General features: G+C 50.0%; 1 protein-coding gene across 50 annotated transcripts in view; it reads right to left on the minus strand.

Moving 5' to 3' along the window:
• The window catches only part of CELF4 (CUGBP Elav-like family member 4), a 283,441-nt gene continuing 268,807 nt past the window's right edge, over nt 1-14,634 (minus strand). For 36 of the 50 annotated variants that reach the window (XM_037017306.2, XM_073212961.1, XM_037017302.2 and 33 more), the window contains 2 exons: nt 9,705-9,876; nt 1-2,120 (listed from right to left, as the gene is read on the minus strand). In XM_037017306.2, the coding sequence (XP_036873201.1) occupies nt 9,749-9,876 (128 nt within the window). In that variant the 3' untranslated portion in view covers nt 1-2,120; nt 9,705-9,748. Of the gene's footprint in view, nt 2,121-4,113; nt 4,201-9,704; nt 9,877-10,274; nt 10,354-14,634 lie in introns of all 50 variants that reach the window. The other 14 variants (XM_073212951.1, XM_073212949.1, XM_073212950.1 and 11 more) reach the window with 1 other exon arrangement.

Here is a 14,634-nt window from a genome sequence, read left to right on the forward strand (position 1 = left end):
TTTTTTTTTAAACTGTGCTTTATTTAGGGCTAAGCTGGAGAAAGCGTCATCCAATAGTTACAGAAGGTTACAAGGAGTTTTAGGGAGTTGAGTGTGAAAAGAGCAGTTGTACTGAACTGCAGCTGTTTTTTTTTTTTTTTACAACATCTGGACATCCTAAAAGAAGGAGCCAAGAGAAAAAGAAAAAGTTTTAAATAATAATTAACCAACAAAATAGAAAGAAAGGAAAGGCGGGAGGCCTGAGAGGAACCAGGCAGTTGTTCTTCTAAAGCCAAAAAGTTAAACGAATGGTGGGTCCTAGAAGCCCCTGGCCTCCAGATGAACTGGATGTCTTATGAGAGGAGGGTGTCGAGGCAGAATGCCAAAGCAAGTCTTCCCAAAGGTGCAAATAAATTATAATAAATATGTTATACTTTAAAATATATGTGTTCTTAAATAATTCAGTGTTTTTTTCTGATTCTGAGTTTTTTAAGCAATGTCTTTTTTAACTGCTCTAAAGTCATTTACCAAAGATAAATATCGTGCTTTCATTAAATAGTTTTCCTTGTTTTTTTCTCTATCATTACAATTAAAAGTCCTACAAAATATGCAAATTTATTTACAGAAAAACAGAGCCGGCATCATTTAAACATCCCTGTTTTTCAAAATTCCTTGTAAACAGTTTCAGAAATTCTTCAAAGATTTTTTTTTCTCTCTCTCTCTTTCTTGTTTAAGGTTTTTGTGTGTGTGTGTGTGTTGTTTAGTTGTTTTAAGATGAAAGTTCCCAGGTCTCCCTTGCCCGGAAAGTCTCTGGAGCAAGCATGGAAGGCGAGTGAAGCAGGTGTCAAGGGCTTGCGGAGAGCGGGCGGGCGAGCGCGCGCAGCTCCCGGAGCGAAGCGAGGCGAGGGTGGCGATGGCGGGCCTTCCGGCGGCGTCGATGGGCGGCCCGGAGCCCACAGGTCTGGGCCAGTCCGGCCGGGCCCTCAGGCTCGACGGCGCCCGACAGCACTCGCGGGAAGAAGGGATTGATGCTCAGTCTAAACTCTACAAAAGTACAGTCCTACAACATCTGGGATTTTAGCAGTAACGCTAACTTCTATAGGGTTTTTTTTTTCCTTTTTTTTAAATTTTTTTGCTTTCCTCTAATTTTTCTTCTATTATATAGGTATTTTAAACTTCTCCTTTTTAAAATTCTGTACAACTATTATGATTTTAAGAGGGGGAAGAGTTAGAAGCATTTACAGACTTTCCACAACAATTATCTTGCCTTGTAAGTCCCTTTTTTCCCCTCGTTTTCTCAGACTCCATGGTTAATGTTTTAATATTTTTGTTACTTCCCCCAAATATCCACCAATTTGTTCATCTTAACAGCTCCATCCAGACATATAATACAGAAAACCATAGGAAAGTGTCATAGACTTGAATGAGGGTAATCAAAGCGCCTCTCAAAGTATCAAAGAACTATTATCTTGCTGTTTTAAAAGCATTGAAGCATTATTTTTCTTTTCTTTTTTTTTTTTGTCTTTTTGTATTTTTTTTTTAATTACATTTTTCATAGAATCGCTCTAAGCTGTTTCAAGAACAGCTATGAGGCAGGAAGGAGGCTCTCCCCCATCCCCCTCTATTTGACAGAGCTACACATCTGCCATAAAAAGTTTGGTCCTTTGGTCCCTAAATAGCTAAAGGAATGACAGATAGAGATGCTCAGTGGCGGCTTCCCAGCCACCCCCTGGGGACCAGGCCTCGCCACACCGCTTGCCCCAGCCTGCCTCAGGCACCCACGGGCTGGAAAAGCCCTGGGATCGGTAAGCAGCGTCTCTTCCCAGCTCCCAGCCCTTTGGCCTCCCCATCTGGTCTCAAGTTATTTTGTTTTAAAGTTGCCTTTTTTGTGTTTTCTCATTTTTCTTCTTCATCGTCATCTTCTTTTTATATCATATATACTTTCCCCCCAAACACGTGCCCTCTGAACTCCACAGACGCTATACTTTCCTTGAAGAAATGTTACAGTCACAGAGAGTGTCTGGAGTCTTCAGCTTGATTGATATTGGCTGATATGTCAAAGGTGTCATCCAACAGTTCTCATTTATAAATATATATAGAGAGAGGTTTGTTTTTTAATGTAGCCCGTTCAGCATCCTGCCCTAAAATGAAAAAATCAGGGCTGATTAAGCCTAGAGAGGAAACACAAAATGCATCCAAACACCAAAAGGGACCTGCCTCAGGGGTCAGGGTGGGAGCTCTGGGGGGTGGTGGGAGGGAGGGAAGAGACCAGTATGAGAATTAGTCATGATCATGATACATAAAAAAGAAATTGACTCTTCTTTCAGAGTAAGAAACCTCTGGGAGGTCTAGTGGTAATGGTTGTAGCTGAGGTTTAGCTGTTTGGAGAGGGATCTTGATTTTGGTTCCTTTAGAGTTCTGGATTCGGGGATGGCTAGATCTAAGGGAAGAATTTGCGATTGTGGGACATGAATTCATAATTAAACTGATCTCTGAAGGATCTAGCCCAGATACAATATGTATACAGAAGCCTAGCAAACAAGATAGAGAAAACTCTAGCAGCCCAGCCCACTCCTCCCCTGCTTGAGGAAAAGAAGGAAGACAGATCCGTGACATGAATTCTGCTGAATCCTTGCCCAGTTTCCAGCCAACTGCTTCTTTCCCAAGGTCTGTAACTATTTGCGAGGCTATGTATATATATATGTATATCTGGATATATGTGTAGAATATATTCACCTGCACATATGTGGGTATACATGGATATGTGTGCGTGTATATGCACATATACACACACACACACGTAATATTTTTCTCATACATGCCAGGGAATTTAGAGAGAGGAAATTCAGAACTTTGAGGGAGTGGATGGCAGAACCTAAAATAAGTTAGAATGGATTTAATCATCAAACTTAAATTAACAGTTCTCGATTTTGCTTTGACTGGTGGCTTTTTGATGTTTTGTTTTACTTTTAAGAAAAATATCATGAAATCATGATCTGACTAGAATCTGAAGGAAAATGCTTAATCATTGTGAATTAACAAATGAGACTCATCTCCATTATAGCAAGCAGCTTCCACTTATACATGGGGGTGACTGGTTACATCAAGAAAGTTAGAACTGCAAAGCCCCCAGTTGAGGGGACAACGTCATGCGTATATCAATCCATGCTGGCAGGTTTTTCACACTGTTGATTCAACAAACAGCAAACCGTACACAGCAGTCTAAACAATTACAACACCAAATAAAATAATAATAAAATTAAAAAACACTTGTCAAGGACCCTTTTTCAGTTGTAAACAAAAAGGTGCATTTTGCTTTTGTCAGTACTGTTTTTCCAAACCAACCAAAAAGCCCTCCCAAACCCCCAGTCGCCCACCTCCCCTCCCCACATTTTTTAATTTAGCAGTAGTGGTTACAATACAAACCTTATAATTGTTACTGGGCTCTCTCTCAGAGGCCTCTGGCATTGTTTTGTACTCTAGTTTTTTTGGTTCAGAAATTTTTTGTATCATTCTGTTACAGTAGAGATTTTGTTTTTGTTTTTGGTTTTTGTTTTTCCTTTTGAAGTGAGATTTAAAATAGCCTAACTGGACAAAGACCAGACCTAGGAAAGCATCAATTGAAAAAGGCCCCCAAATTTCTAGAAAAAAATAAAATCACAATATTTTCAAGTGCAAGTAAATCAACCACGCATAGATATTTTTAAGATGTTTTCCTTATTTTTAAGAAAAAAATAATTGTTTGCACAGTTAAATGATCCCATGTTCAATAATTGAGGAATTCATCTTTATTTTTACTAATTTTTTTGTTCTTTTGTTTTTTCTCTATGTGACATCTAGAGAAGCATAAAAAACGCTGAACAAGAAAAACCAAACAACAGAAAGTAAAACCACTGCAAGCACCAAGAACAAAACAAAAATGAGCACAGCAAAGAAGGTTGTGGCAGCACAAAGTCAAGAAAATGCACGTGTGATCATGACTGGCCAATCATCAACTGATACAACATCCAAGGAAAACGCTCCAATCACAGCACCTCCACGAAACTTGACGGCAATTGTCATGCAACCGATTCTTAGCCTTGTTACATGACGCCATCATGTCACACTGTGAACTTTGAGTTGATTTGAACTTACGGATGGGGGACTGTTTTCTCCACTCTCATGTGATTACGTGAACTTTATTCCTAGCTCAGCGCGAGACTGTGGTGGATTTGACTGGCCCTGGTTGGGTTGTTGGAATTTGATTGAATGACAAAAGAAGAAAAGATTTATATATATATATTTATATATGTAGAGAGAGAGAAAGAGAGAGAGGACAAGAGAGTGTGGGGAAGGGGGAGGAAGAGGCGGGCAGGTCAGGTGGGGTCAGGACTGTGGGAGGGAGGGAGAGTTGGGTTAAAGGTGAAGAAGGGCAGGAAGAAGTTAAAACAAAATCAAAAGGAAAAATATTTATACAGCACCAGACCACAGCATCAATCTAAAAGCTCTGATGAGAGAACAGCAGTCAAATCATAAGAGAACTGAAAAGAACTCAAAGGATGGAGGAAGCTGGCAGACCAACAACATGGGCACAGCAGCGCGCGCACGCACACACACATACACACACACACACACACACACACACACACACACACACGCAGTTGTTTATACAGACACGTGATACACTGTGAACAGCAGCAGAACCTTACACAGGGCCACTAAGGGCATCCATCATGCGTTGGGAAGAGGAGGGGGAGGTGCGTGGGCAGTTTGGCAAGGGGGCCAGAAAAAAATAAAACAGCCCCTCAAACCACCATGGCGGGCAGGCAGATCCGGGAGCACGCGCTCTGCTTTTGATCACCCTTGATTCCCTCCCTGAGTGCCAGCTCTCCTCACCTCCCCAGCCTTCTGTGGCTTCAGCCTGCAGACCAGCTGGAGGAGCCTGTCAGGCTGGGAGGGTCAGAGGCTGGCTAAGGTGACCGTTGTACCCCTGAGGTCCATCCATGAAATGCCTCCTGCAAGTCCACACTAACAGCAACTCAGTCTCCTACCCCTTCAGGTCCCACCTCGGCCACCATCCCCAGAGAGGGGTGTCTCCACTGAAAGAGCCCCCACTGTATGACATGGTCCTCTTCCCTTCCACTCCTCCTCAACCCTCCTTCTTCAGAACCTTCAGGATATGAACACGTTTAGAGATTTAGGGTAAATCACACTAGTGTTCTAGGAATTCCGTAAACATGCCTTAACTCTCCCGATGTCACTTCACGGCCCCCTCACACCTTTTGCTATGCTCCCAAGGTGGCCCACGCGGCCAAAGTGAGGAGGCTTCGGGGCTCACGACGCCGGGGCATGCGATGGCCCTGATCTCCAGTCTCTGTTGTCGCTTTGCTCTGCTGACCTCCCCTGCCCCACCTCCTCCTCCTCCATTCCTTTAGACCCCTGGGGACCCCAGTCCTGAGCACCTACCTCACAGCTGCCAACTCCTCCCCCTCCCAGCTTTCCTCCAGCTGCCTTCAGGGCCTGGTACTGCCATGGGCACGGGGGAGTCAAGCCCAAATGCTGTGCCGCCCCTCCTCAAAGCTCCACTGAGGGAACTTGTACATTCACACTGTCTTCTCTCACACACACTTGGCCCCCAACACAAACATACTCACCCTCATTCAACCCCTAAGGAGCCCCCCAGAACTCAGCACATGCACAGCTGACCACTCTCTTCATTAGGGACCAGCTGTGCCTCCATCTGCAGGGGGGACCCCTTGCCCGCCACCCTCTGGAAGAGCCTCACAGAGCACAGCCCTGGAGGAGGCAGCAGAGTCACTGACCAGCATCAGGGAGCCTCGCCAGGCCTGGGAAGCTCTAACTCATGACCTGGGTGAGGAAATTATGGTCAGGCTGAGCCAATTCAGATGCCAGGTAGCAAACACATCTGGGCTTTAGCCAGAGAAGGCAGGGGCCCAAAGCCGCAGCCCAGCTTCATACAGGTTAGACCCGAAGGACCCAGGCCCACAAAGGGTGGTGGAGCAGACACTGTGCAAAAGCACATTCGGGGGCAGAGCCCAGGGCCTGGAAGAGCCAAGGCCCCCACTGGAGTCCGACACACTCTTGACGTCCTCTCCAACCACAGAAGCACGGTGCTGGACAGCCACCCTTGGCCTGGCACCCAGCGCGTGCCAGTGAGCTCAGCGTAGGACAGAGACTTGGGTGTTCTGCTTGCTGGCCATGTCCACATTTCTACCCACTCTACCTGCCTTTGTTTCCTTCCTCTTGGTTTCCTGGTAAAGATTTCTTAGAGAAACGTCCATCTTAGTACAAGAGAAGGAAGACAAGAAGCCAGAGGGGCAGGGGCAGCAGGGAAGCCAGGAACCCATGAGGAAGGAGAGCCACACATCAGGATGCAGAGAACCAACCCGATGCCACCCCTCGCCACCCCACCTGGGCCTCCCAGTATGGAACCAAAGCTCAACCATGCTCCCCACAGCTGCCCTGCAGAGGCCCCTCCTCGCCAATTCCCAGCCTGACTTGGCCTTAGCTGCCACAGCCCTGGCCCTGAGATGCCCCTCCCTTTCACCTCTTTGCTCTTAGCTATGACTTGTCCCTCAGCTTTTACTCAGGCCAGCCCTGCCCTTTTGCACATTGTTTCCTCCCATGCTGGCAGCCTGACAGTGGCTACTTCTCACTGCAATTCCCAAGCCTGCTCTGTACCTTAGCATCTCCTGTTACAGCCTCTAGTAGTCTTTGATTGGAAAGCTTGAAAGCGCCATTTATTGAAATACTGTCTAAATGGAGATTAAGGGTCAAGTGTATCATAGGAGTTGTGTCAGATCATAGTTTTTTTGAAGACTTTTTAGTAGGGAGGAAGTAGTCAGATGGCTGACCCCAGAAAAGTGAGACATGTCCCTTCTGACCTGTCCCCTCAGAACACTCGGGTGGAAGGGCTGGGGTGAAGATAGCAGTGGGGGTTTGTCACGCTTCTAACTTGAAGGGGTTAAGAGCACAGCCCTAGCTTCAAATCATGGCTCTACCACTCCATAGCTGATGGGCAAGTGACTTAATCTGTGTCCCATCTGTAAAATGGACATAATAACACTACCTACCTCATAGACAGTTACAGCTACACAGGTATATCTTATAGTTGTGACCTGTAAGAACTGTGTGCCATGCATGGTAAGCACCATGTGAAAGTCTGTGTCCTCACTGTCTGGCTTTTGTATTCCCTGCTGGAAGAACCTGCTATGCTGTTTAAACCACGGCTCTCAAACACCCACTGCAATGACGACTGCTAGCTGGTTCTGCCTGAGGAACATTCTTACTTTATGCTCCAAATAACAAATCTGCCTTCCTCACCCTTTTATAGGGGCACTTCTCTGACCTGGGGGTTCTATCCTTGCTAGGGCTTTAGTTGCATAGAGGTGTAGGAGGCTAAGACAGGCTGCTTTCAGGGAAGCCACAAAATGCACCCAAAGGACCCCTCAGGATCTCAAGGCATGACCCTGGAACATGCCCCTCCTTAAAAACCCTGATGACCCTCACACCTTGGTTTCATTCACGAAGAAATGAAAGCCCAAGGGGGAAGCATCTTGACCCATGTTATACCTTAATGGCAGAGCTAAGCTTAAAGGAAAAAAAGTGTTCTATGTGCAGAAAGGGCTGCTGTCATTAACCATCCCTCCTCTCCTATGGAAACATCTGCTGGCTGCCTCCCAGTGGCTGTGTGTGCACAGAGGCAGAAGCTCCACACAGGCAGGAAAGGACCCATTCGTCTTTTCTTCCTGAGCACTGAGTGCCCAGCAAGGTATGATGCTCACCGTCTGAACACGTGGATACACATCTTCATGCACAGCAGAGATGGGCAGGGGTGGGAATCAGGAGAGAAGAGAGGTGGGTTTGCTTTTCCAGCCTCACAGACAGTAGAAGCTCAGGCACCTTCTGCCTGAGAAGGTGAGGTACTGCTCCTGGGTGGATGAAGGGTGTTCTGCTGGGAGTGCTGGGATCTGAGGGGAGACTGGGAAATTGGAGACCTCCCTCCGAAACTCCAGACTCTGAGCCTCCACTTGAATGTCTACCCCTCACATACCTCATTTTTATCCCAACTCTTCTTCATCTCGGGCCATAGTGACTCTGCTCTTCCTGTCACTTGGGCCAAAAGCTGGGCATCATCCTTGACTCCTCTTTCCCCCACACCCCCTCTGATTCACTACCTTCACAATGAATCTCTGCCTTCAAAATATGTCTAGAACTCAACTTCTTCCCACCGTATTGACTGCTGTCCCCTTGGACTGAGTGGTCCATGCACTAGACCTCGCTGTGGGCCCTATAATCCATTAACACAGCAGCCAGCAATCCTACTGAAATGCAAGTTAATCATGTCATTCTCCTCAGTGCCACTCTCCAATGGCTCCTGCCTCTCAGGCCCTCGTTTCAGAGGCAGGGCCAAAGTCCATCAGTAGCCTGCAGGTCCTACACAAGATGACCCTCCTCACCTCTGGGATCTCCTCTCCCACCAAGCTCCCTTGCCTGCTCCCCTCCAGCCACCTTGACCTCCTGCTTTCCTCAGACACACACCCTGCCCTCACCCTGAGCCTTTGCACTGGCTGTTTCCTCAGAGGGAGGACACATTCCTCCAGACGCTGGCATGGCTCCCTGCCTCACCTTCAAGTCTTTGCTCACATATCACTTTCTCAACAAGGCCTACCCTGACTGTCTGATCTAACTGTAACCAACAATCCTGACACACTATGTACTTTACCCTTTGCTCACATGTCATTGTTGATTGTCTGTCTCCCCTGCTAAGGACAAGGGCTCTTTTCAGTCTTACTCAGCGCTGATCCCCCAGTACCTGACAGTGCCAGGCACACAGTCCTGCTGACGGACTGAAGAAGCAGAGGCCTGGGTGGGCTGCCTCTGGCCGGTGAAAGAGCTGGGCCTTCAGGAGCACACAGCAATGGGGAAACCAGGCTGAAGGGAGACTTCTGAGGAGGGCCTGATACATCACCCCACTCCACCTTCCCCAGGAAGCTGCTTAGCCCAGGGGAATGTGGCCTGAAAGAGTGGCAGACAGTGTCTCCAGCTGTAAGGTAGGACCCAGACCGGGCAGGAAAAGGTGACAATTTCCCACTCATCATGGCCTCTGTAAGATAGACAGTAAGTGACCCTAGTCCTCCAGCATCACCCTCCTCAGTTTCTGTCCCACCCCTTTTGCTTTATGGTACAGTTCCCTTTGAAAAGTCCTGTCCTCCTCTCCAGACTGAGCTATAGGGACTTGGAGGAGTGAGGGGTCAAGGGTCTTAAGGCCACCAGCCCTCCAGGCTGAAGGGCTGAGGAGAGGAGAGCCAGGGAGTCTGGGGGAAGGTCCCAGGAGAGGGTGCTTCTCCCATAGAGTCTCTTCCACGCCCAAACTTCCCCAGGCCTGAGTTTGCCACCTGCTCACCCCAGGGTTTTCCGGCAAACAGAATTGTCAATGCAGACCTGGAGGCCACAGACCGAAGGCTCACCCACCTCCTCAGCACGATTCCCTCACGACTGCTCCTCCCGGCTCCCAGGCCGGGGAACGGCCACGCCCCTTCCTGCCGGGAAGACCTGAGCTCCGCGCCTGCCCCGTAGGCACCAGGCGGAGAGCAGGTCGAGCCGGGCGCAGCGGGTCCAAGGCACAAGCGAGGGTCCAGCCCACGGAGGCCAGAGGAGGCGGCGGGTCCGTCCGGTGTCCCCTCCCCAGCCCCCGTCCCCGAGCCCCGGCCAACCGCGGTTACCTGTGCGAGTCCTGGTCTCCCCCGGGGGACGCTCCCGCCGGCGCTCAGTACGGGCGATTGGCGTCTTTGGGCCTCTTCAGCTGCACCTTGAGCCTCTTCATGCCGATCTGGAAGCCGTTCATGGCCTGGATGGCGGTCTGCGCGCTGGCTGGGTTGTCGAAGCTCACGAAGCCTGGAGAGACACGAGGGACGAGGGCCTGGGTTTCCACGGGGCCGCCCGGGCCGGGAGGGTGAGTGGGGACAAGGTCGGGGCCTAGGGAGCGCCTCCGGGCCGGGGGCGGGCCTCGAGGCTCCTCCCCCCTCGGGGCCCCGCCCCCGGCCCGGCCTCGCGCCCCCCAAAGCCTGCGAGCCGGGGCCCCTCCCGGATGGGCGTTCCGGAGCTCCCGGCCTCGCCGACCTGCGTGGCCCGGCCGGCCCCCGGCTCCACCTCAGCTCTGGGTGGCGCCCTCTCCGGGGCGCCCTCTCCCCCCAGGCCGGGCGCCCGCGGCTCAGCGGGGCTCGGAGGGGCGCCCGCCCCCCACCCCGGCCGGCCCGGCACCTCAGCCCTCTCCTTCCGGAGGGCGGACACACCTGCGGGTGGAGGAGTTTATTGGACACTGTCCTCCCTGACAGGAGGGGGCCTGGCAGCGGGAGGGCACAGGGTGCCGGCCTGGGGAGAGAGAGGAGTGCGAGGGGGAGGGAGGGGAGGCCCCACGAAGAAAACGTCACGGCCATTTCCGGCCGCCCCCCTCGCGAGTGCGGCTGCTGCGCGGGAGGGCAGAGGCTGACGGTCCTCGCGGCCCCTCCGCCCCCTCCAGTTCCTGGCAAGGCTGCCCCCCGCCAGGCTCCTAGTGTTCACAGGGGCAAATTCAGACCACCTGGCATTAACCCGCCACCTCACACCGAGGGGCTGCGGTCATCTCCCTTTTATTTGGTAAAACTTCAAGCCTTCGGAGCAGGTGCTCTTGCCCTGTACTAAGCACGCCCCAATTTTTGATCAATGTCCTATGAACCCAAAATGGTATCTATAATAGTAGTACAAATTAACACCATTAGTAAAAATTAGTTGAGAGCCTTCTCTGTGTACCAGGGCCTGGAGAAGTGCCTTTCACACGTTCCTGCCTCCCAACATCCTAGGACAAAATATGGAACCATCTATGGCTCCCCAGTCACCTACTGAAACAAGCAGTTCTTAGTTGAAGATGTATCAGATTTTTAAACTGAGCTGAAAAGTCACCCTTTGGGAACTTTGAATGGATTGCCTTATAGAGGCCACACTTTACATCAGCATTTCTTAAACTGGTTCTAATAGGTGCTCCTTGAGAAAGGAGCTTCTGTGGTCAAGTAGGTTTATAGCCAGGTGTCCTGGGACAGTTCAAAGCACATTAATAAATAAAAACATCCCCTCCTATCCCAAGTTCTCCAATGAATTTGTTTAACCTGGTATTTCTTGGAATTTACTTGACTTTAAAGGCCTTTTCTCCTGTAAAATTGACTTCAGTCCCACGAACTATATGAAACTAAGATTGACAAGATTCCCAGGCCATCCTGCAAACGTGCCTCATTTGGGGTGCTTTCCTCAAATCAAATGGCCACTAGATTTATAAGGGATAGATGTACAGACCCCATTGAACTAGAAGCTGTTTTCTCGATTAATTGTCCATGGTACCTTAGGCCTGCCTGTGACCCTCCCTCACTCTCCCCCATAGTAGCTCTGTTTTTACTTCCTCCCCAGACACTGCCTCCATCAGGTATCTACAGGCCATCAAAGATGAGGGAGGGTTGTGTGTCCGTGAGTGTACTGGAGTGTGTGCATGGGAGCTCCGGCAGGATTGGTCAGAACAGGGCCTAAAGCAACATAACCAACATCTGTATAAATCTATATGCCAAAATAAGGAAGACTTAGGGTTATCCAGAGTTCGGAGATTAGCATGAGTCACCCTTCCACCTCCTTGTCTCATCCCTTCCTGGCCCGTCCTCCACCCCACCAACCTCTGCCTGATGATGACTAGTCAAGTCATAGCAGAGCAGAACAGTTTGTAAATATGTGAACTGTAAGTCTGCTACACAACTCTCCCCCAGATTTAGGAGGGTGGTGGAACTAATGCCTCTTTCCCTGCCTGCACAAGATAGCCTAACTGGGGGTGACAGGCTACACCCCCTCCCTCCTCCACTGGCCCACCAGCACCACCAGTTCCTACACTACCTCTCAACCAGCCAGCTCCACCTAGTGGCTCTTTTTGCAGGAAACAAATGTGAGCAAATCAGGGAGGAGACTGTCTGGAGCAGATCTGTAAAGGGAGGAACTGCAAGTGGGGCAAGAGGGGAGAAGAGGTCCTGTAGGGAAGAGTTCAGCCCTTATGGGAGAGTTCAGAGTCTCTGGAAGCCCGGGAGTCGGGAAGGATTCCAGGTTCAAGTGTACTTTTCTTTCTCTACTAGTTTTGTTGGCTGACTAGCAGTTGGGGCAGGGAGTGTCTCTCCTGCTGAACAGGGACCCAGAGGGCAGGGGTCTTACCTCATCTCCCATGTTTTCATTTCAGGACTGTCTCCCTTCTCCCAGAGCCCTCTCTCCAAACTCCCCCACCCCCCAAGCCCTAGGAAAGCATGAGAAAAGCTCTCCTGGCATCCTCCAGCCCATCTCTCAATGCAGCCTACCATTGGTCTGCACAGAAGCTCACAAAGGTCAGGAAGATTCTGTTAATGCTTTTAAGAATGAGTGGAGCCTCTGAAGGGTGCATTTTAACATACGACCACGTTTATGGCAAAAACAGCCCCTCCTTTTGAGAAGAAAGGGGGCTCTGGCCTGAGGGTTCACTCTGGCCAAGCCCCTCACATACCACATCCATGTAGTCCTCACAAACCCTTGAGGGATGATCGCCAGAGTCCCCATTTCACAAATGAAGACACTGAGTTCAGAGAGCTAACTGATCTGCCTATGAGGGAGTGCTGGAGCTCATTCCCAGGCTTTAGGCCTCTGGGAGAGCTGCAGAAGGCTCAGATGCCAGGGCAAGAGAGAGAACTCAGGAGGCTTAAGGAGAAACCACTGGGCCAGGCCAGCCTGGTGGGTGCTTATCCGTTTCCAAGGCTGATAGATACTTAGCACTAAAAGTTTGTTCCTGAAGAGAGGAAAGAGCCAGAGTAGAGGTACACAGAAGATGATTTCCAGAAAAAGCAGGCAAAAACCTTGGTCCTGGAGAATTTCAGTGTTCTAATGCTGAGGGCAGTGTTTGGGGCAGACTTTAAGGAAATGCCTCTGAAAAACCGGCCAGGGACAGCATGAACGCTTGGAGATGTGGCTGCAGACCACGTTCGCTAGCCCAGGCGCCCAGTGTGTTGTGGGCTCCTACCAGTTTTCTTCTAATTTATGTAGCACCTGAGGATTATTTGAAGTGCAAATTACATGGAACTGTAATTTGTCAGGAGAAATATAGGTCCAACAGAGGAAGGGTGGAATCTTGCCTTTTTCTTTGCTTTGCTTTCTCAAACCCAAAGAGAAATGAGCTATTGGACCACCTCTGTGCCACTGAAGTACCACAAAGTTCCCGTGACAGCTGCCTGAGGGGAATGGACAATGGTGCAAAGATCTTGACTGCTATGAGGAAACATGCTTTAAAACTTCAAGCCTTTCAAGATTCTTGAAAGTTGGTTTCCAAGCGGGAATCTCCTTAACGTGTGCTTCCTGATGCTGCCACAGCCGTGTGTCAAGCCCTGAGCGGTAACCTGCTCCTTAGCCAATGTAGGCTCCTACTCTGTCCTCCCAGACCCAAAATCTGGAGCTCAAACTAGAGATACCTGAGCTCCTGGCAGACTCAGCCCTGGTACCATGTGTGGCTCTAAGCCCCACTCCTTATTCCTTGGGGACTCATGAGTGGGGACTTCCTTCTGGCCCCAGAAGGAAGGGCAGAGGGGGACAGGAGAGGAGGTAGGAAAGGTGCTAAGGAACAGTGGAGGGAGAGGTATGGGGATGAACTGGGATTCCAGGAGGTGTGTAGCAAATCAAAACATAGGATGCCCAGTTAAACTGAATTTTCAGATAAATTATGAATACATTTTTAGTATAAGTATATCCCCAATACTGCATGGAGCATACTGTCTATAATACTGCAAATATACTTTTACTGAAATCTATCTGTTATCTGAAATTCCAACTGAACCGGGCATCCTGTATTTTCTCTGACAACCATACTCCTGGATTCTCCCACATTCCCTCTCCCACCTAACACACTGCCACCAGGTAAATTTCCTAAAAGTCCTATTTTCATTCTATGACTCTCACTCAGCTCGAGGACCTCCCACCATCCTTCACTGCTGACCACACCACAGGAGGCATCCTCGGCTGATGACCAAAGCCCTCCTCAGCACAGACCCTCCCTCACAGTTGGTCTCCCCTGACTGCTTTCTCCCACAGCCTCCTGCTTCCCATTCTCTGTCCTTTGCCTCTTCTCATCCCGGCTCAGGTGCCCTTGTCCATTCTAATCTCCTTGCCTGGAATTCCCTCCCCTTTCTTCATGCCTGTTTGCATCCACCTGCCTTTCTCATGCCTTAACGATGCCATTACTTGGTGCCTCGCAGATTTCACTGCGGTTGAGTAGGTATGATTTCATCTAAGCTCAGACCTGAGGCTTCCTGAGGGCATGGACCAGTTTGCTCTACCTTACTCAACAATGCAGCTCTGGTGGCCTGCGGGGGGTGGGTGGGGGAAGGAGGGCTCACTGGATGGCGGGAGGGGAGCAAAGAGCGGAGCAGACAGAGAAAGGGGGCAGGGCAGAGAGGTGGTCAGAGGAGGCCAAGGGGCAGGCAGAGTAGGGCATCAGCTGGGCAGATCCCACCCTGATGATCATCCTTGGCTCTCACCCCAGGGCCATTCTGTGTGCAGAAGGGGCTGCTGGGGGAATGGTGCTGCTGGGTGTGCTCGATGCCCCCAACCCCCTGCCAATGGTGGCTCCTTCCC

The sequence above is a fragment of the Manis javanica genome, chromosome 9, assembly GCF_040802235.1.
Source record: "Manis javanica isolate MJ-LG chromosome 9, MJ_LKY, whole genome shotgun sequence".
NCBI classification, from domain to species: domain Eukaryota; kingdom Metazoa; phylum Chordata; class Mammalia; order Pholidota; family Manidae; genus Manis; species Manis javanica.